The sequence below is a fragment of the Camarhynchus parvulus genome, chromosome 1A (genome assembly GCF_901933205.1).
Source record: "Camarhynchus parvulus chromosome 1A, STF_HiC, whole genome shotgun sequence".
Classification (NCBI taxonomy): Eukaryota; Metazoa; Chordata; class Aves; order Passeriformes; family Thraupidae; genus Camarhynchus; species Camarhynchus parvulus.
In genome coordinates, this window is record NC_044586.1 from 60,319,628 (window position 1) to 60,343,086 (window position 23,459).

Genomic DNA, 23,459 nt, shown 5'->3' on the forward strand with positions numbered 1-23,459 from the left:
TTTAATCTTAAACTAGAGAAGAAGACTTCAGCAGTAGCAGCAAAAATCTAAACCAGTACATTCCCAATGAGAGCTACATTTTTCTGAGGGTCATGAGGTTTAGGAGAGAAAAAGAGATAGGGGGAAAATGTTTTTAAGGGAAAAAATGTTTTCTTTAATAAAATGAAAAAGCATTAGCCAGTTCCAATGCCCAAAGAAAATAGTAATTAAGTTAAACTAACTTCAGTTGCACAAAATCACCTCTTATGTTTTAATTCCATAATTTTATATCTGAAAATTACACCTTTCAGAGATCGAGGATTAGTTACAGCAAAGAATGAGAATGAAATTCAATGGAGTTTAAGAATGTCCTTAAACAAGAATTTAAGTTCTGTACCCTTTATTCTAATCTGATTAAAATCACATCTATGAAGTAAAGTTCAGATCCCACTGAAGTTAATAAGGGGCTTTTCAGCATTTAGATGGGCACTAGAGCAGGTTCCCTTGTTATAACAGAGAGAAAAAAAATATTAGAACAGTGAAAAAATATCTATAGTGTCCTTTCTTAAGAGAGTCCTGTAGTTATAACAGTTGCCTGGTACGGTACCATTGGTACCAACAAGAAATATTCACAGGAATAAATGAAGTACAGATTCATTACCACACATCATTATTCTTCTCTTCCCTTGCTCTTCAGGATCCCAGGTGCCCTCCATTCTGAGACAGAGAGAGCAAAAGTACCTGGTAAGCAAGTGCATACAAACTTAAGTTCTGGAGCATCAACTCTGCACAATTTATTTTACTGAGGCACTGCCCAGAACAAACAGGTAAAAATCCTTACACATTGTCTAAGAAAAACCAGTATTTTTTATCATATATATGTGTGTGTGTGTGTGTGTGTGTGTGTGTGTGTGTGTGTGTGAGATATATATATATATATATATATATATAAAAATCACAGTCTTCTGCACAGCAGAAGCTTATAACTAAAATATTTTAGGATTCAAATTTTTTAGATAGACATAACAAAATGCCTGCAAATATAATACAGTGAGCACATGACAGTTCTTCGAATACAAAGAGTGAACATGGAATTGTATGTTTTATCCACATTCTACTCGTGGCTGAGAACAAAACTCGCTTGGAGTTTTTTAAAAGTCTTTCTGAAAAATGTAATCCTTTCAATAAGATATGGTCAGTATATACTTAGTACGAATACACTCTTCACCTACATGACAATAATTAAGTGTAAATACAACAGGCTAAATCCTGCCCTCTTAGGCCTGGTAAGTAAGAGAGGCTAAAGGGAGCATGAAGCCTTCAGAGGTGGCCAGAATAGATTGAGACAGACTGTCTGCATAGCATCCACAACCTTGAATCTGCTGTACAGGGAAGTCACATCTTGTCCAAAGAGATTATTTACATCAGGAGGAACTTCAGAAGCTCTGCTTGCTGAAACACTTCCTATGTGCCAGTAGAATCCACTGGATATGTGACACAAATCTCAGCAAGCCAAGCTTCTTAAGCATGGGCTGAAACTCATCCCAGCTCACCAGATGTAGGCATACTGAGTCCCACTGAAGTCAAAGTGCACTGCTGAAGAAAATTTGGTGAGCCAAGACAAGGCATGTCTCCCAAGACATCTCCCCTGAAGTGGTTGCTTTCTGACAGGGCAGAATTCAACCCTGCATCTTCTGCATCAAATGTCCTTTTATATATCCACACTACGGGGTCAGACTCGTGGCTCTGCAGTTACATATGATACACAGACCAAACACTACTGGAAACATTTACAATTTACACAGTCACAAGCGAAGCAACAGTGCCGTTATTTATGCCATTACATGTACAGTAGTAAAACTAACATTGGATATATGTCGTATCAATTTTCCAGAAATTAAAGGGTAATCAGTGCCACCTATACCAACATATTTGTACAAAATTTCCAGACATAAAACTAAATGCCTACAGAAGAACAAACACTTTTCATAGATGATGATTTTGTGTTCCCTTTCCCTATCAGCATAAAGGAAAATGATTGTCCCATATATAGACAGGAAACAAGCAACTAAACTATTGGTGGTGTTGTCCATATTAAATACAAGATCATATCAATCTCTGCAATTGTTTTATTATCTTGAAATGAATTATACAAAAGATAGACTTTTTTCCAAATCTAGTTAAGGTTTTATTAAAGTTCTCATGTCTCTGAAAAACTATTAATGTATAACTTACTTTTCCCAGTCTTAAGTCTCTCAGCCAGGTGCTAGATTCAACTGTTCTTTTTCTTGCTGTAAATGCAGAGTTTCATAAAATAACTAGAACCAACCAAACTTTTAACACTTGTCTGTTTAGAAAGATTTGGGCATATTTGATTTAAATTTCTTTCAACGCCCAAAATCTTCCAATAGCTACTCAGGATTAGTTTTTCAAACTGTATGAGATGCTGTCTTTAGCATTGCAAATCCACAGTTATTTCTGGGTCAGATTGTAAAGGAATGATCAAGAGTTTGCTAACCAAAATGGGGTTTGAGATATCTGTTAGAGGACCATATATACAGTGAAGCAACCAAGTGTAGAAGTAGAGTCTGTAAGCATTGTGTAAAAGAATGTGGTAGTGACTTCTACGAGAACTCTGCTTATGGCAGGCTTGTCAAAGTCCATCAACAATGAAAAGATTGCTTACTACAGATATTATTTTTTTATAAAGTACTGAAATCTTTGACCTCTTATAAGGGGGAAAGAGAAATATGATCATAAATGCTGTCCTGGACAGATGCATATATTTCTCAGTAGGGCTTTTGTTATATACGAAGAGAAATATATGGCTCATAGAAAGAATAAGATGTGTTAAGTAGAACTATAACTTGTTTCTCCTAAGATAATCTGAAGAGCAGCATCAAGGAGGTCATATGATCTATTTCTACAAAACCATTTATCATCCAGTAATGTCTTTGCAAAATTGTTTATCCATTCAAGTATCTTCAGGAGATATGTCACCATACTTGCATATACTGTAAGTCACTCCAACATTTATAAAACAACACTGATAGACAAAAACACCAAAAACACCCATAAATATTAAAAGAAGCTCAACAAACTTGACTATCAAGTACTTAAAAAATTGTCATTCTTTACATTACACATTAATTACAGGCTGTCCAGAATCTTTCAATGGGAGTCGTTGACTTTTTCAGGGTTTTCTGTAGGTCATCATAATCTTGTGAATCCACCTGGAATAATATGAGACCCGAACAAAAATCCCAGGACGATTTCGAATGGCACATCCACGGCCAGGAACAATGACACCAATTACTATCTTCAGCCTGTTTTGTTCACAAACCAAAGGACCACCATAATCTCGCTAGGAAAAAAATAAACAGCATGAGTGTCACTTCTCAAAATGCTCCAAGACACAGCTCCCACCTGTCTACTACTGAATGTTTTGTTTTGGGGATGACAAGTTGCACTAGGCAATCGTGTTCTCGCCATAGGACATAAACCAAGTTCCAATATATTTTTTTTCATAACCAGAACTTATGACAAACAATGTCAGAGTTGGCCTCTGACCTTTTGTTCCTTCTGTGCAAATTAAGCTCTGTGATCCATCTTTACATGTCATTCTAATGACCTCAGACCACCAGATTTCATTCACCTCTTTCAGCTACCTGCAAGCATAGTATTTTTTATGTGAATATAAACCAGATGAGCAGAATGTGAGTTGACAGATAAACATCTTTGTTATGATGACAGGCTTTGCATCAAACACTACTGACAAAGTCAGGTTAGAATCTTTCTTTCAGTCAATCATCTTGCAAGGCCCTAGGATGAGAATCTGTATGTATTAATAGGCAGAGGGAATAACAAATATAATAAAAATGTAATACTTTTTAAAGCATTATTTTGAGACATAACTTGTTAAAGTTATATATTTTTTGTTATTTTGAATGAATGAGACACCTATACAGTAGTTTATGCATTCCATGAAAATTTGGAGTATGACCCACTGAGTTCAGAGTTAGATACAATAACATAGATCTGGGACTTGAACATAGATGCTGCAGTTTCTACTCAGGCTAAAGGTAGACTGGACCCTGCAAACTCACTGCAAATCTAGACAGCAAATTCTCATATCAGACAGTGAGTTATTGTTTAAAAAAAGGAAAGCTGACAATTAGCATTGCATTCTCTCTGGATCACCAGAGAAACAACAATGCTTGACCTTTATTTGGTTTGGGATTTTTTCTGACTGACGGCAGACTAGTTCCCACATGAACAATGAACTATGTCAGAGCCATCAGAGCTGCTCATAAAACACTTTCAGGAGTGGAGTTTCACCTGCCAATCTGATTTTGTTCCTCTGCCTGTTCTCTGCTGAGGAAAGTAGCTTCAAAGGGGAACTTAGGGAGCAGGAAACTGCTCAGTGATTAAGACTGATTGCTAATATTAATTCATTCCATTTCTTCTTGCAGGGGAAAACAAAGTGCAAGATCCCCAGCAGACTCTCATGCAGATGTTTCATTTATAAGTCTTGACAAGTCTAAGACCTCATTTACAATTAAACATTTTATTTTGAAGAAATACTTTGCAACAAAAAATGATCCCATAGATTATTAATAACAAATGGAAGAGGCCTCAGCTTTATGAAGATGACCTCTTTTCCCCATGGTTTGTTAGTACCCTTGGGTAGGGAAAATTTTATTACACAGTTAACATTGGTATTAGGAAATCAACAATCCTATTTCAGATAATGAATACTTAATAATGTTCATGACTTCCCTCCTTCTAGATATCTGCAGTCAGATTTTCCATCAAAAAAAAATATTATATCTTCCTGTAATAAGTTATTTACAGCTTTTCTCCTCAGATGTCTTTTCTCGATCATGAAAAGTAGTGCTAAGCAAAACAACTGTGCCAAACTACATGATCACTGAAGTGGTTCTCCTGTCCTCATCAATATGTTACTCAGGCTCAGGAGAGGAAAATGCTCCAGCCTTCTGACTCATAAAAACCTCAGTACACTTTTGTACTTTCTCCTTCCCTCATAACTTTATCATCTCTGTTGAGTACTGACTGTTATGTATTTTGCAGGCAATACCTCATCTAAATAAGGATGTAAATTTGCTCCAGCCTTTGATTTCAAATCAATCAATACAGCCATTGCTACCACAGAGCCCACCTTTGTCCTTAGTATACAGAACACAAGTTTGTCTCAGTCTAGTGAAGTGTTTTAGCATATGAGTATATACAAGATTCCTGTAAATCTTTCAATGGTGTGGTAGCACAGTGAAATCAAAGCAATTTCTACACTCTGACATAAAATAGAAGACTTGTAACACAAATCATTTTCCAATGCAAAAGTTTAGTGCAATGAGAATAAGTTGAAAATACCTCCAGTAATTTATTTTTGGGAAAGAAATAGCCATGGTGCTAAAAATGTATTAGGAAATGCAATATTTACCTCACAAGGCCCAGCACCTACGGTTTCAGCCACAGCACAGATTTCAGACTCATTCACAGTAATCTTTCCTTTGAGATATTGGCTGCATTTCTCATTTCCCAAAATAAACAGGTTTGCTACTTGGAGAAGGCCATCATAGTTAACTACTACAATTGAAAAGAAAATAAAAATTTTATTGTATTTTAGGGGAAAGAAAGTGTTTCAAGATACAGTCCACATAAACTTATTCATGTCATTTCAGTTGTTGTACTTGCTCTCCAAAACTCATCGTTTTGTCTATCGCCGCCATTATTATGCTTTTGTATTTTTGATTTCTTATATTTTCTGAAAATGGGATTTGCTAGACATTTGTTTGGTTTTCATGTCTGTTTAGTCCTCTGAGAATATCTAGATAAGTTTTTTAATACTAGAATAAAGGGCTTTGTAACTGGGCTTACTCTACAGCTCACCACCAGACTGCCCAGTCATCAAAGAAATCAGAAAAAGAGCCTGAAAATGTTATCACTCCCATCAGTGGAGGGAGGATTCTGCTCCCTGCCTTAAACATGAGTTAATGTGTAACAGTGCCTGCCATGGCCTAGGGAAGGATGTGTGACTTGAAAAATACTGTAGCAGAGTGGAGTTTTTCTCAATCTGTGCTGGCTCAGCTACCCTGAATGACTTTGTGCCTGCAAGGGCAGAGCCACAGCCTTGTGCAATCTCCATTCATCAGTGTGAAGGTCAGGAAGCAGGAGCCCTGTGGAGCTTACTCTTGTTCTACATGTCGAAAGACAAGCCTGTACAAACTGCAAAGATAAATAAAGGGTCTGGACCTGCCCATTCTCTGCACAGCCACCAAAAGAAAATGCCAAGCTTGCCCTCCACTGACTTATAATCCTGTTTTCTTAAAAAAAAAATGGATGTAACACTTCTTCCTGACCGGGATTCTGTGAGGATTATATAAAGTAGTGCAAAAAATATAGTACGAAGTCCGTGGATGACAGATGTTATGTATTTACTGTATTACATAACTCCACAACATTGCAAATTCCTTATCAGTTCTCTTAAGCTAAGCTTTCCTGTGATGCTGTGCTATGCTCCAGCCTGATGTCCCTGTCCCCCAGACAGACGATGCCCCCAGAGGATGGCTAATATGGACATGCTGGGAACATCAAAGGCAGTCATTTGGGAGAGGGCTGGTACAGATTAATTGCCACCCACAAAGAAATGGCAGACTAGTGGCTACGAGGAAGACAGCCTCAGATTTCCAGCCTAGCTTCTGCTCTGCTTCCAGGACAGTGGGAGTATATTGCTGCTGCTTACTCAGGGTCTGTGGCAAAACAACATTTGAGCACAGTAAATATTGGAGTAATTATTGTCAACTGGCAGCTATTAACTTTTTATCAACACATAATTAGCCAGATATAGCATTGACTAGACTAAATAAATGTCTGTTCTCCCACATATTTGTATTTTCTTCACACAAAACTGTGTTTAATAAACATTAGAAAGGTTGCAAAGTCAAGTACTCCAAAGTTAGAAAATGCCAGACTTAGGGTTGCCTGTGCGTCCCTAAATCGCTGTTATTGTTATATTAATAAAGTCTTTGATTACATGTTTCTGTATTAGTTTTTCCACAGTGCCCTGCTTTGGATTACAGAAAGAGACTGCTCAAGTAGATGAACAAAGATTTGTCAAAAAACCCTGTTAACATTCTGCAGAGAAATTTTGCTATTTTTTTTTTTAACATGTGGATTGGTATTTTTCTCTAATTCACACCTTGAAATGTTTGAATTATTTTGCCTGTCCCCGAAATAACAATAAAAAAGGAGAGACTAGTGGAAAATATTTCATGTTAAATTAAGTTGGATAAAAGGCTCAGAGATCTACAAAATTAGAAAAAAAACACAACTCTATTTTTTAACAAGAAGCGTTGGACAACCGTGGCATCAGGCCATACCCGCAGCCTCACCTATAATGACAAGAGGAAGTAAGCTGTCAACGTATTCATTTAGTTTTTAAAAATAGTTTCTTACATCCAGTGTATCCCCATCCATAAACACTGCAGCTGGTCTTCTCTGGAATGGTACATCCAGAAATGGGCAAGCGGATTATTTCTACAAAATTTGTCAATATAGCAGGTCTGAAATGAAGAAAAAAGCAAATAGATATAATGGATTTTACTTAGCCTTCTGAACTGTGTTTTTAAAATTACATTAAGTCTATTATAGACCACAGCAATTTAAAACTGTGCCAATTCTTTTCCTTTCATTTTCTGTTTCTGAAGAATATGACGGATTCTTCTACCTATTTTTTGTACTACAGCTGCCAACTGTCAAAAAATTCTTGAAATGCTGTCACCACTTTTATGCTATTTAACTTGGGTTTTAATCTTAAAAGTAAGTAGTGATGGCATTCCATTTGGATATATAGGTTTATTCATATGGAGAAATTTTGAAAGCTTGTGTATACACAAGGATCTCAGCTACAATCTGGTGCTTATTCTATAAATTAAAACCATATACTAGTCCATGTGGGTACTTAGTGGGTTTTCTTTAAATCTCCCAAAAAATCTAAACATGGTTAACAGGAAAAATAATGTAGGTATGATTTCACAGGACTGACATCTGTTTTCTGAGTACCATCGATGGTATTTCTGCATGTATCAAATAAAATTTCTTTCAGTTGGAAGTTTACCCCATAGAGACAGCAACGGTAGTACTGGAGATAGTACAGCAATGAACTTGCAAATCTCATTTAGGAAGAATATCACCCAGCAGATGAAAGTGAAGAGATGAAAATTCACAATAACAGCTACTAACCTGCTGAGTTTCAGTAAGACCAAATCTGACCCTGCAGGGCCATACACCAACTGGGAGATGTTCCGGACTTGTTTGCGCTTCTCCTCTCCCTTCCCTTTGATATTATGGACTCCAAGCCAGGCTTTGTAGTCTTTCAAATCCTTGTACCTAAATGAGACAAAGTTGGTTATGACTTTGCTGACTGTATAATAAAATAACTAAAAAACTCTGCTTAATATGATTAGGCTGGAAGATTTTAACTAATGCTCCTTAGTGGAAATGGCTTCATGCTGCCAACTGCTATTCCAAAATCAACATGCTTGGATGTAAGGTTTTGGCCTGAAGCCATTACATAATTTTATCTTTAACTGTTACTAAACTCTTTTTTTTTTTTTCATAACAGTATCCAACATTTAAATCCTTGGACAGTATGAACCTTTGAACTTTTTTAGATTTACCCTAGTTTTCTATTTTATTTTGTCCAGTTAAGCAGAAGCATGAGATTATTCTCATAAAAAGGCAATTGTCTAACCGTGACACTTGGAAAATCTATTTATGCTTCTATGTAAAATAGCCAGGGCTATTTAGATTTACAGCAATAATAACAGAAAATAGCAAGGTCCCACGGGCCTTTTACATCAGAAAAGCATTGTTAAAGCCAAACAGGAGGAAAAACTGCTGCATTCAAGTTGAAGAAGCATCATGCTGATAAGTTCCCGAAAGTAGATGGATTTTAATATTGCAAAGTTCCAGACTACTGTACCGAGAGGGGAAACACTGCCTTGCTGTAAGAACCCACTCTTCTTTTATCAAAGTACCACCACATATATGCTTATTCCTGGAGGAAAAAAAGAAAAGGAAAAAGATTTTAAAAAAAGAAAAAAAATTCCACTAATATTAATATTTCTACATAGTCAAAAATATAAAAGAATGTTTTGTTCCCCACACATTTGCTGGTGAAAAGTGACAGACTGACAGCATTCAAAAACTTGTCTCTGTCCCTTTGCTCCAAAGTTTCAACATTTACAGTAACATGACTTTGCAGAGCTTTACTCCAATGTGCAAAAAACCAGAAAGAAAGACAAATTCAGTTACTCTGTTCATTTAGTGGTTTCAAAGCTGAATTTGTAATAAGACACCTAATTTAAAAATTAAAAAAAAAAAGGACCAATTCTTTGTAACAAGAACTGGATTGAAACTTTCAAGCAAGTCCCCAAACTGCCACCAGATGTAAACAACTTTTGGTCATTATTCATGTAAGTATTATTCAAAGCATTGACCTCAAGGTGCAGAGTTCCTATTTGATTACAAGCCCTAGGAGATTTGTGTCCCCACATACTTCAGTTGGAAACAATCTGCAGTGTATGACATCCTACATGTGATTATAGAAAACCTGAAGCATAATATATCAAGTAAAATTAAAGCAATTAAGCATGACAGTTCTTTAAAAAAAAATTACTGTGGAATGTAGATTAATTAGTTTCCTTCTTTGTGCCTCCAAAATCACATTTATTTTCTGTAGCTCTTTGGAAAGAGAATCAGAATTGTCAGCAATTTGGGAAAAGCTTAAAATCTCACAATTTATAAATTCAAATCACACAAATGTTCAAATCTTTGCAAAGAACTACTGGATGGATACCAGACTATATATGGAGTTCACAGACAGCAGCATAACACAGAGCTTTGACTTTTTTTAAATCATATTTTGGTTGAGGAGCAAAATATCTGGTCCAAAAGCCTGGAGTCTTCTAAAATGTAGGTTCTAGCTTGTTCTATTATAAAAATATCACAATCAGGAGTATAACTATGTTCTTCCATGTTAAGTTTGTATCGCTTATTGTTTTACACAGACTTTCATCATCTGTGTTAGAAGATTCATTAGTACACGTGGAAAGGTTAATTCTTCACTGAAATATGGGCCAAATTTAGAGCTGATTCCATGAAACAGATGAAATCCATCTAAATACACTTAAATACATTTGATTACAGAATCTGAATTGGATATACAAGAAAATTTCATTGATCAATTTAAGATTTAGAGATGGGCTTTGTTTACCAAATATGAATAGCTTCTAAGTTTCACTGGGCCTTCACCATTCAGGCACAGCAATTCCATTTTGGAGTATACAGCTAGGCTTTCTTGCAGAAAGATCAGATGTCATTAAGATTTTGTTTCAGACAATATTCTATTTGCTTCCTTGGTAACAATACAAAATAAAACTACATTTTTATGCCCACATGTAATACTTCAAGATAGATTTTGCTGCTGGAGTATTCCAGGAATCCCTTATTCACAAAAGGATCTGCAATCATTTAAGCACTCATGTTTCATGGAATTTTATTGCATAGCAGAAAATCCAGGTTCAACTACCCTAACAACAGCTATTTCAATTTTAGACACCCAGATGTAATTCACCTTACCTGCCTAAAATTTCATCAAATATCAAGGCTACTTTTAAAACAGTGCAAAGATTAACTTTTCCAGGGAAAGATTTAGCCCACCTATCTGGTTATTTGGTCAAGGAATATAGTGATCTTCCTCTAGGAATGTCTTTCTGAACCATCTGATACACTCCCAAAAAGGTTTTGATCTGATGGATCTCACACGATGCCAAGGTTACAGGGATGGGAAGATCCCACCCCCCTCCATGAACTTCTCTAGCTTTGAAGAGATGTAGAGAATGTATTTTTTATCTTTTCCTCTACTTCTATTTTTCATTTAATACCTCTTTTACAACATAGTTTTAAATGAGATGATGAATCATAAGCTAATAGAATTGAGCTTCCCTTTAGTCTGGCCCAGCAGAAAAAGGATGTTTTTTTTAACTTTTATTTCTCATGATAGAAGAACCAGGGCTGATGTAAGAGATATATGCTGTTATAAATTAATGATTCACACTTCCAGCTAATATGAACCAGAGTAAAGAGCATAGGAAACAGCCATTCTGTGTTCTGGCTTTTACACAGCAGCAAAGATCTGCCATAATACAATACATGTGTTATATACAAGTTGTACATGTCAGGATCTTGTTTTACAGAATGCAAAGGATTTCCTTATAGCTCCTACTTATTTATTTTTTTTTAATACCAAATAAATTTTAATTCCGTGCCATGTCATAGGGGAAAGCTTTCTTTGACATAGGCATAAATCCTGAATCCTATGCTTCACAAATAAATGCTCTGCCATCAAAGAGAAAAAATGTATCTGAAATTAAATTCTATCAGTCTCTAAAATAACCACTTTAATGCTGAATGTGAAGCCAGTATTACGAAAAGGTCTGCAGTAGCTAATTGGAAAAACAAAAGACTACGAATGCTTTGCAGGTTCATGTGTGTGAGTTAGCTATAATGAACATATAAAGTTCACTAGCAGAGTGAATACTATGGCATCACCCGACATCAGAGGAATGCTAATTTTCTGCTTTTACAGAACTTAACTGCAATGTAGAAATACTCTTTTCTTGTTATTATGGTCAACATTTTCTACAATTCTAAAACAAATATCCTAGTAGTTGTATTGCCCTTCTAACCAAAGTGATATTTACCTGTACGTCAAACTAACCACCCATCCTTCGTTAGTTTGTGTTGGTATTCCATTTACAACTCTCAAATGTTTTGTTGAGGCACAAGGAATGGCAGTATCTGAAAGCAGGTCCAGAGATCACATTTTACTAAAAGCAGTGGTAGGAAACCTGCACAGTTGCACGTAAGGACCACAAGAAGGTCAATATTTATTATGCATTAACTTTCCTGTGCTAATGAAATATATTTCTAGACCATCAAAACTACTTCAGTGAAGCTGAGTAGGTCTATTTAAATATCCATAGGGAATATAAAATACATAAATTTAAATAGATTTTTGAGATTTACATAGTTAAAGAGCAAACACTGAAGCTCATTACCAAATCTCACTACTGGCAAGACATGACAGTGAGAATAGATAAAGGAGTATAACAAAGTTATTCCCCATTTTTCTCTTGTGAAATTAATTTTGCTCAGTTTGTATGGTGGGTTTTTTATAACTTTACTAATCTTTATTTTGTTTCCCAATTGGAAAGAAATGTCTAGATTTAGAGGATAGTCATGCACTGCACAGTTCATACACAAACTTACCATCCAAGCTGGTTGTGGCAGGAGTCGTATCACCTTCACCTAGACAGACACACAAGACAACCATAATGCAAAATTAAAATACATTTAAAAATTGACTACATTTCAACACCAAATGACATATTGTTAAGTTTAATGGTTCACAAAGTTTTAAACTTCAATGATTTCTTCAGTACTCTGCAAAAGCAGTATTTGGTAACGCTTAACAAGGGGGCAGAATTTTATTCCAACAGAATGAAATAAGAAAGAAAAATTTTGGAGCAGGGATGTCAAGCGTTTTTCTTCTTGGCTGAATCCTGAAGACATCAGGCTGCCTATCATGTTCAATTTACATGTTTCATTCAAACAAGCAAATGCTGAAAAATGAAGTTACCACTTTTATATAAGCTTTCAGGAACTATAGAAGTCATGTGATTAAATCCAAAGAAGACTGAAAGAAATCCTCAATTCCTTACAAAACCTTCAAAGACATTTTAGGTTCCTATCAGCAAAAACTTATCAAAACATGATCCCCGAATCTGGTTCAGTACTTCCATCTAGTCTAATTAAAAAAATAGTTACAACAAGTTTGCTTAAACTTGTTTCTAAATGTTTACCTTCAGTGACACATACAGAGCGACCCAGCATTATGAGCTAGAGGTACAGGGGTAGCTTCTGAAAACTTGCCCAAGGAAAATTTAAACAGTCTCCTCCAAATAGATTTCCATCATTAAGAAAATATATGTATGAATATATAGATACACCACACACACAGAGGTATATTCATAGTGAAATTTCTGGATGTATACACAAATGCATTTATGCATGTGCATATATGTATGCATATGTGTACATACATATATGTTTTCTATGCATATGTTTCTATGTATAACTGTATGTATGTGCATATATATTTATACAGTACTGTAATACTAGTCCATATGAGTCACAATTGTAAAACTGGCATATTCCCACTCTGGTGTTTGCAGAAATGTACTACTCACCAGTTCTGGATAGCCTACAAATGTTTGCTGAAGATACATCTTAGTAATTCATAGATCCAAATAATGAACTCAGAATAAGTGAATAAAAATATATTTCTTCAGCTATTCTTCATTTATATTGACACAAATAACCTTTTGCTCAGTTTTGTTTACACTTCACATAGATGCCAAAATATCACCTGAGACTTCAAATACCACTTTTTAGAGATGCTGGAGTTCAGGCTATGAGGAAATGCAGTAGATTGCCTCTAGGAATGAGTGTAACATTATCCTTAACCTCTAGAGATCACAGACATGCATTCAAAAGCCTGATTTACCATTTAAGTGTTCTCCCAGGACATACTGCAGAATAACTTAGAAATAAGAGTTGAAGAGAAAGATTTTGAACATAAATGTGAATTGCACATTTTTCAGCATAAAACTATCTTTTTCTACTTGTCATCAGTTTATTGCTGAATTCCCTAGGATTCTTAATTCTGTTTATTTAAGCTATTTAGATTTAAACATTCAACTTTGGAAGCATGATTTTCCTAATTCTTGCCAGGAGTTAAATCATCCCATAAACATCGAAAGCAGAATCTATATAGCACATATACACTTCAGCATATATATAGTGAGTTATCCTAACATTACAAAGACAGATCACACAAAGAGTCTCTGAAGCCTGTAGCCCAGAAGATAACTCTGCCTGGGTTTCTTGAGGCCACAGCCAGCATTCTGACCGCTAGACAATTCTTTGTCTCCGTCCAGCCCTCATTCAATAGCTAGATCTGTTGGAAAATGTTTGACCATCTGTAATAGCCCCTTTGTGCTCCTGCTGCATAAATAAGTCTTGAAATCTCCAAGCTGGTCAAGGAAAAGAACCCCTTGTTCATATATTGCACAAGCAGCTTCTGTCTGCTCCTTCTCAGTCACGCACAATTGATTCTTGATAGAATCACACATTTTCTGCAGCCACAAGTGACAATAGGAAGGTGTGCACAGGCCTGTGACACCGTGGCTTCACTGGGACTGCACAGCTGACAATGCCAGCGGCGTGCCAAGTACTCACATCGAGAAATAGGGCAGTAATCCCAGGGCACAAGAGGATCATCTGTGTAACACCAGGGACCGTGAAAATCATCATCTGGATTGCGGCAATAGTTTTTCTTCAGTTTACTAACATCTGGTTCTCTGAATATTTGTATATGCCTACAGGGAAAAAAAAATTCAAAGTGTTGAAAAGCTTTATACTATAGCCCAAATTTTCAAAGGTTAAATGTTGTTTTGCTCCACATTGCATTAGCTGATTGAGAAGCCTACAGGTCAGGGTTTAGGGCTGGTTGAAATCAAAGGGAAGATGAGACCCAAATATTTTCTGGATCTGGGTCCAACTTTCCTCTGATTTGTATTTTATGCACTGTGTCCACTGGACAGCTGGGAGGCTTCTAGATCTCCCACTGAAGCTAAAATCTCTAGATATCCTCAGGAGAGATCATTATACTGATTAGAAGAGTGTCTGTGATGCCCGCAGAAAATCTGCAGGCCCCTTTGGGGAGCACAGGTTTCTTGTCCTGCAGGTTAACAGCGCAAGAGAGCATTGAATCTACAAAGCCGAATCAAAGGCAAAAGAAAGACAAACTAAGAAAGCAAGCAAGGATGAGCAGCAGGCAATGAGAAAGATGAATGGCTCAGACCAACTGCAGTGATACGTCACCTAAGCTGCAAGCCTACATGAAGCACTGTAGAGGTGAAATTTTGAGGCCAAAATCTACGTGAAGCACTGTAGAGGTGAAATTTTGAGGCCAAAATCTGTAGCAGAGAAAGAAGTTTATTTCCGGCTTGTCAGATACAAGGATACGGGCTTCTTTAGTTACAGCTGTGCTGCTCCTTCACTTCATAACCAACCATTCACGCTGCCTCTAGAAGACCCATAACTTGAGAAACTGGTGGAGTGAGACAGATAACTCCTCAAAGAAGTTCCCAGATGGAAAATGTGTGGAAGTAAGAAAAGAAAGGCTGATCTGTGCTCTATTACATCAATGCAATTTCATCAAGCATCCAGTAGGTTTATACTGCCTCAGTCACAGCAAACTAAGACTTATCATGCTTCTCAGACAGCATGAGCTTAAACCTCTGCTTCCTTTCCATGGGCAGCACACTGGAATATGCAACCTCTCTCTCACCATCTGTCAGAAGAAACACATGTAGTCCAGCTGATGATACCAGACAGGGCCACTGAAATCTGCCTTTTGCAATTCAGCTTCCTCAAAGGCTGACTTACTGACCTTCACAGTCCTTCCAAAGGACAACGGCTTGTATGTTCAGCACTGTGGCTCTACATCAAGTACCAAAGCTAATATTGACACATTTGCATCAGTTTCAGAAACTAAAGAAAAATGAAGGAGAAACTATTTTCATCACAGCTACTAGTGTGTGATATCTCATAGACAGCAAAACAGTTTGTGAATCCCTTATGTTATATGTAGTCCTGCTAATTCATTTTACTTCAACAAATAAATTAATTTGCCATTTCTACTACTTGAATATGAAGCCAAACTACAGAATAAATTAATTTGCCATTTCTACTACTTGAATATGAAGATAAACTACAGAAATTGCAGGTCTTTTTATTGGCATTTGATGTCAGTGTCACTAGATTGTAGACTAAAGAGTCAATTTCAGGCTGCAAGGAACATTAGGTAGTTTCAAGTCCAATCTCCTCCTTGAAGCAGCATGAGCAATGAGATGAGGCTGATGAGACAATAATTTCCTCTTATTTCTGATATCATCTCATTATAGCAAACTTTCAAGGACAAGGATGGGGTAAAATAGGCCAGCAAACTAAACACGAAGAAACATCCCAAAGCCTGCAATTACTGGTTAGCCTCACAAAAAGTCATGTTGTGCAATATATTTAAACACAAAGGAAAAAAAAAAAAAGGTTAGGAAAACAAAGCTATTAAAAGCTCCAGGACATAAGGGGCTACTTTAGAATCAATGCAGATGAAAAAGAGTTGCCATCTGGAGGCAGTATTTATTCAGGACTCACTGAACCATCTCTTTCTGTTTCATATGTACACACCTACGTAAGTCTTCAATATTTTTGTCCCATGTGGAGCAAGTTAGCCCAAATCTTGTCTTGGATAGATTCCCCATGTAACTCTTGCCATTGCCACGATAACAATCTGAAAAAAGAAGGATGAGACAAAAAAGTGGAGGGTTATTGTGCAACGTTAAGAAGAAAACTCTTCCTTTCCATCAGTAATCCAAATTACTAAAGACAAGGGTTCTTTTAAGCAAATGCTAGACACTATAAATAATACAATTGCATAAATCAGATCAGAAGAAAAATGGAAAATAGTTTTCAAATTTACATACACAATATTCTGTTTGATACCTTCATTCCCAACACAGCAGTATTTTAAATTTTGTCTTACTTACATGGACTTGGAAAATTTCTTTCACAAATAGTTGGTTTATGATTAATTTAGAAGGGTCACACAGAATATCCTAAAAATTGTCAGAAGCTAGTTTATACAAAACTAAGAAAAAATGGTCCCCTATTCCTCCTTCCACAAAAGAATGGGCATTCAGTTTAACTTTGTGTAGTTTTCAGATATTGGCAACAGTATATAATTCTAGACTTAAGTACTTCAGCAAAATCAAAAAATCATCATGACTTTAATTTTAATGTAATTCAAAAATTGCTTGTTCGCTCCAGCAGAAGTCATGTTTAATTCATAAGCTTTTATCACAAGCCTTTTTGAGACTTTTCAAGAGAATTGTTTAAAATTATCAGTACTATAAAGACATTTTGCATAAAGCACTTAATTTCATATTCATCAGTATTTTTACTTTTTGATAATTGACACTTTACAAGAAACACAGAATGAATGGAAAAGTTTAATCCTTTCTCTGACATAAGTCTTGCAACTGCAACTTTTTTAAATTTACAGTAACATTGGCTAAAATTTAAAGATGGAGATGTTACTGCAGCCTGATGTAGGGATATAGGTCTGAGGTCTCAGCCTCAGTTTATACTGTGATTGACATCCATTCAGGACGCAACATTACCCCTTACAGTAATACCAAAACCTCATGGGAAAAACATTTGCCTGAAAACTCAGAATGAACCTCACAGGCAGAGGTAGGTAAGAACTCAGAGGATCAATCCGTTCTAGACCAGGAGGTATTTGCAAGAAAATAGAAAGGGGAAAAATCACTTTTGGTAGCCTGATATGCAATTATAAAAAGTCTGTGAACCAAGGAAATCATATCAGCTGTGGAAAAAGGCCTTTCACACTAAGAAAGGTAAACGACAGTAGAGTAGATATATAGATAGGCCTTGTCTAAAAATCAGGTCCAATAAAATCCTTGCTGCAGCTTTCCCTGCTGGAATTACAAATAAAGTGAGAAAGGAATCTCATTTACACCACAATGAACCCCAAGCATGCCAATAAATCCAAAGCAGAGTTATATAGGTGTAATACAGACACAACTTCTCCAGTTTTCAAGGCTGTCTACTTGATGTTTGGAACAGTATGGCATTCACTTAAAATCTTGTTATCACCCTTTCCTCTGTTACCTTGTTCATTTGATACATCACACTTAGGAATCTGGGAGCAATAACCAATACGGATGTTTGGGTCAGTGGTAAAGCACCAGGGTGATTCAGATCCATCTGGATTTCGGCAGTAGTTCTCCCTCAAATCCCTGTAAAAATAAATATGTTAGCTCACAGCAGGGATAACCTAAACCCACCATGTGGTGTGTTTTGTCATGAATTAACAAAAATACAAGCTCATTCAGGTCTCTGTGTTACTGATCATTGTCAAGTGCAAGGAGATGAGGAGACTTTAAGAACTCAGTGTGAAAAATAAAATTGTAATAGGAATGCGTTTGTGGAAATTCATTTTCAGCAGACACGTGTTGATGGGATATGAGATTTCATTTTAAGATTAACAATATTTTCATTCAGGATCCTCCATCAAAATTTGCATGCAACTGACATTGCATACACCTGCAATATATTACAAGTGCTTTTAAATACAAACATTACCAAAGTGCTTAAAACTCCCAGTACTTTGAATGGTTCTGCTGAGTTTGGAGAAACAGAGTGCTTTAGACTATCAGTAACTCACTTAAGAAGCTGAATTGTGGAAAAAAAAAAAAGTGTATGTCAAAATTCTATACAGCTGTTACCTTTAAATTAAAAGTTAGTCACAAGGGAACACCTTTAAATGTCTTTTGCAGCTTGCATGAAATATTCAAACCTCTTTAAGGTAAGTTTTATTTCCCTGTCTCCTGACAGTTGTTGCCATGTTCTGTGCATCTCCATATTTCACTGTGTTTTTTACATCTGCAGCACTTGCTGATAACAGACTATGGAAACAATGGGCCTAATACTGTAATTCTAACTGATATTTACCCATCAATAAAGATATTTAGTGCATACTGGGCTGTGGCTCCAATCTGGTCAGCAATGTTACCTCCAGGCTTAGTTAAAAAAGGACTGAATGAGCATTACTAAGGTAACTGCCTAAAATTAGTAGATTATTTACACCTTGGGAGTTTATGAACCATACAAAAAGGTTTGATGACCAGTGGTCAGTCAAGTAAAAGCAGTCCTATTGATGCATCTATATCTAGTAATGAGACAGAAAAAGGATTTAAAATATGAAAAATTTAAAACGTGTTTTCAAATATTATGAGCGTTGATTATTACAAAAAAGATTACATTCAGGTAATATTTAGGACATATTAAATTAAAGTCAGCAATCAAGCTCAGAAGGAGGTTTTAGTTCCATGAAAAGTATCCAGTGGCAATGTATCAACGCTGTTGGGATTCAGGTCCCAGCCTGGAACACATCCAGACACTTCACAATCATATTGGTGAATAGATGCTTGAAGGAGAACTTCACGAAAATCCTGAGGGTTTCACACAAGTCCATCTAGAACTATTTCGTTGAGATCTGAAGGACTGATTTTCCCAGGCTCAGATGGTTTTGAGCCTCAGCAGGGAGAGTGGATGCATCAGAAAAAGCGGCAGGGAGAGAGCCCTATGCTCTGCCCCAGAGGCATGAATTGTTAAACATTTTAAATCTCAGCTCTTTTCCCACTGCTGTAATAATACCCACAATTCTCTACTCACTTGCATTTGAAGTTCTCAGGAGTGATGTTGTGCTGGTGAGGAAACTGGGAGTCCCACCTCTGGCACTGGATCCCACTCCATATGGTGCTGACGGTGCCACGGTAGCCCTCGCCCTGTCCCCGGACGCACGCTGTGGTCTCGGCTGTCGCCTCTGTGCTGTTCACCACGCTCTCCTCTGCAGACCCAGACAAGAAGGGCTCTTTCATTCTCTTAAGAATGGCTCAGGATGTCAGGTTTGAACTCCACATTACTGACAGAGTCATGGATTGCATGATGTTCGAATCATGGTAATTGTGGTTTTACTGGAGAAATTGCCAATGTGATTATAGAATAATTTTCTCCTCTTCATACTTACAACACCCACCAAAAATCCAAAACCAAAATAAGTGCCAGACTTTATGCTAGTTTATCCACTTGCATGCAAAGAGTCTGCAATATTTTCCTGTGTGAGACACCTGGCCTATGTTGCACCATTGGAGGTTAGAAGATATTCCTGGTTACTTTTTCAAGTTCAAAAAATATCATTCCCTCAGCTTTAAAAAACTAAGTGGCCACCCACATGTGCACTGTTAAACATGGTAACACATATTTGTAGGATTATAATACAATTGGGTTTCTCTAAAGAATTCCCAGAATATCAGGTCACAGGAAAAAAAGATGCAGATAAAAAACAGTAATAAAAAACTATAGATACTATTATAAGATAATGTGCTAAATTCTTCAAAAGGTTGTTTTGTTTTGGTTTGGTTTTTTATGCCTCATATGGTTAAACAGGGAAAAAAACCCTAGCTTTTGAAATCAAAGATCAGTATTCTCTACAGAGAGAAAAATGTTTTAAAGACTAACAAATTCATCAGACTCAAGATCTCTTACAGATGTTGATATACTCTGCACTCACCCTGGTGTGGGCTGTCTTGAACTAAATTCAGAAAAACAGTGGTTTTGAAATGACTCATTCACATAACTTAAAAGTCTCTTTTTATTTCTTATGCAATTTTCATAATTGCAAATTAATGGCACAGATATTGCATCAGATATATACAAAGTAGTACAAAACTAAATACACTGCAGTAAGAGCAATTCTTCTTCAATATCCTCAAAAGTCCTCAATATAATATTTTAAAAGAAATTGCATATCTGTTGGTAATTACTATGGTTCACAAGACTAATTTTATTAATTATCTTAAAAGTATTAGTTGCCAGCAAAAAGTATGTCAATAAAATTCTTTATTTAGTTTTCTTCAAATGGTCCAGTGAATAGAACAGTATTTGTGTGTTACTCATATTGTAGTTCACTCCTGGTAACTTGAGCCAGTTCCATGAACTTGGAGAAAATATGAATCTTAAGGAAACCAAATGTCATAACAGATGGTTTTGGCTGATTTGCTGACTGATCTTTGACGTTAAAGATCATTTCCCTGTCAGATGATAACATCAAGTTGTGCAGCTGAATTATACATTTATCCATGCATCCCTTTAGCTGTTCATCTGGTTGATGTTTTCAAGTCAGTGTTTCATGGTCAAATTCATTTCCTGTCCCTCCTTCCCAAGGCAAATGTTGTCCTCTTTCAACAGGATTTTGAGTTCCAAGCTCATTCCAAAGTCAAAAGGATATGGCACTGCAAGTATCACAAGGAGGTTTCTGCAGGCTGACAAATGCACTCTTTCTAGGGGAACTCATCAAACACTCTTGGAGCTAATAACTTTATATTTAGTCTTTACACATCACTTTTTAAATAATAAGACTGCAAAAAGATGAATTCATACAACTTATAGTAATAAATAGCTGCAATATTTCTGTTTTCCATTATAAGTAATATATGAAAACAAATGAAGTTCTATTCTAAAATAGCTTCTAAGCTGATTAGAGTGAACATTGCTATGCAACATTCAAATACATATTAGTCTTTTTCAAAAATACACACATTTCTTTTATACAAATGAAAGAGATCTGGGGAAAGACCTGAGGGGGCAGGGGTAGAAGAATTCCCTAAGATGATAAATTTCAGCATATACCCTGGCTTCATAATATTTCCTAAGCAAATTAATAAATTAAAATTTCATAACTCTAGCAAAAGTCTTCCTAAATAATAATGTACAAAAATATCAATCAAATATAAGCTGTTGCAAAGACCTTATCTATACACAAAAAAGTTACTATTTCAACTGTAATTAACTGTACAGGGCACCTACTCTGTACTCAGTCATGCTAAAGAAAACATAATTAGGTTGGTGTTTATATATCATTATGTGGGTTTGGTTTTTTAAAAATCAGATGCCTGAAATGAAATAAGTGATGCATCAGTTGATTTAATCAAGGCCATGGTAATTTTGTAGAGCATTCCTTCTTGTACATCTGCAGATACACAGTTAATTGTTGAACCTTACATTATGTGTCTGGACAGTGACCTCTACCTGTAGATCAGATTTTACAACTTGGCCATGTCAAAATATACAATGTAAAGGCATCAGAAGAACTTAACTTTCACATTGTCATGAATATTTGCACAGCCAAGCCACTTTTGGAAAGACTTGCACTACAATGACTAAGAGAGAAATTATTTCAAAATCTGTAACATGATTATCTGCTTCTACTTTGTAGCAGCTCTCAGTAAGAATTCTAGTAGTGAAAGGGATCAGTAAAAAATTCTTATTTTAACTAATAAACCAGTTTCATTGTTCCAAAAGGTCCACAGAGCCCTCCCCAAATTCTTGCTGTACCACCTGCATATACTACCAATGTCTCATTTTGAAACATGAAAAATGAGACTCCAAAATATTTCCAAAATTTAATTCTGAAATTCTGAGGGCTTGTGTCCTCAGAACCAATTCCCATTCTAGCTATTGAGTCTCACAGAAAGCTCAAAACTTACCAATAAAGGCTTGAGAAATCCTTCATTCATCTGTCGATTCCACAAACAGGCATGATGGGAACAGTCTCCCTATTCCTGTTAATGAAAGTTGGGCTGGATGTGCACAGGAACAGGCAAGAGCTTGAGGAGCAGTGCCTGTCTCACCAGACACTGCAGATTATGCAGCACTTGCCAAACTAAGAAGTGCCCAGGCTGTCCAAGCCTACAACTTACACAGTCATCTCCATTCAGTACTGGTCTTGTTGTTGAGGCTAATTACTCATCACACACATACCAAATTAACTAAATTTAGTAACTCTGAGCATGAACATCAGATGTGCAGAGCATTGGTGAAAGAGCCCTAAGACCACACTCACCAGTTCTCTTACAAGGCAAAATCAAGATCAAGATCAAAATCTATAAAATTGAGTTCTCATCCTTACCCCAGTAAATCCTCTAAAATATAAATTAAGATCTGAAAATCCAAGGGATTGTTCCAATGAGGAAGACAATATGAATTTAGTTAGATTAATTTAAAATCAGCAAGCAATCCTTACTTTGAAGTACTTACTAATATTTCATAATGGAAGTTCCCAGGATTTTTTGCTTCAGTTCAAATTTCTTTAGTTCTGAACTGAGATTAAAAGTACTGTTAAAGAAAGATCACACAAAATTCCAATTTATAAAAGACGACTATTTATAATTTATGGATTAAGTGGCACTTCTTACTCCTGTAGGAAAGCTCATTATGAACGGAAGAATTTGGTAGTTGTTAGCAGCATTTTGCTGCTTTTGAACTTTGTGGGTTTTTGTTTTCTTTTTTTAAATTCTGGATGACTAAGATTAAACATGTTACTCAGACAGCCACATGAGGGGATTTCCCATTAGTAGTATTTCTATCTTCACATGTTCACTCCAAGTCCCCAACCAAAGGGCAATAATGCAAAGATATCCTTTTTTTTTCCATAAACCCCTCATTTTTTTGATACTTCAAAATGCATAACTTTATAAATATGGGCCAGCTCATGCATTCATACAATCTTAAAAAGATGAAACATCATCCAGAGCCTTATGTGTAAAGCCACAGATAGTCCTCTCAGTTCTGGTTCTCACAGCAACGCCAGCATGAGGGAATCAGCAGGGGCCTTGAGTCATTCCACA

At 36.2% G+C, this 23,459-nt stretch overlaps 1 protein-coding gene across 2 annotated transcripts in view; it reads right to left on the minus strand.

Moving 5' to 3' along the window:
* Window positions 1–984: 984 nt before the first annotated feature.
* The window catches only part of HGF (hepatocyte growth factor), a 55,807-nt gene continuing 33,332 nt past the window's right edge, over window positions 985–23,459 (minus strand). For both annotated transcript variants that reach the window (XM_030960893.1, XM_030960892.1), the window contains exons 8-18: window positions 19,447–19,621; window positions 17,881–18,008; window positions 16,378–16,480; window positions 14,365–14,504; window positions 12,334–12,372; window positions 11,766–11,862; window positions 8,984–9,058; window positions 8,242–8,388; window positions 7,456–7,562; window positions 5,441–5,586; window positions 985–3,343 (exon numbers count right to left, since the gene is read on the minus strand). In XM_030960893.1, coding sequence (XP_030816753.1) covers window positions 3,173–3,343; window positions 5,441–5,586; window positions 7,456–7,562; window positions 8,242–8,388; window positions 8,984–9,058; window positions 11,766–11,862; window positions 12,334–12,372; window positions 14,365–14,504; window positions 16,378–16,480; window positions 17,881–18,008; window positions 19,447–19,621 — 1,328 coding nt within the window. In that variant the 3' untranslated portion in view covers window positions 985–3,172. The remainder of the gene's footprint in view (window positions 3,344–5,440; window positions 5,587–7,455; window positions 7,563–8,241; window positions 8,389–8,983; window positions 9,059–11,765; window positions 11,863–12,333; window positions 12,373–14,364; window positions 14,505–16,377; window positions 16,481–17,880; window positions 18,009–19,446; window positions 19,622–23,459) is intronic.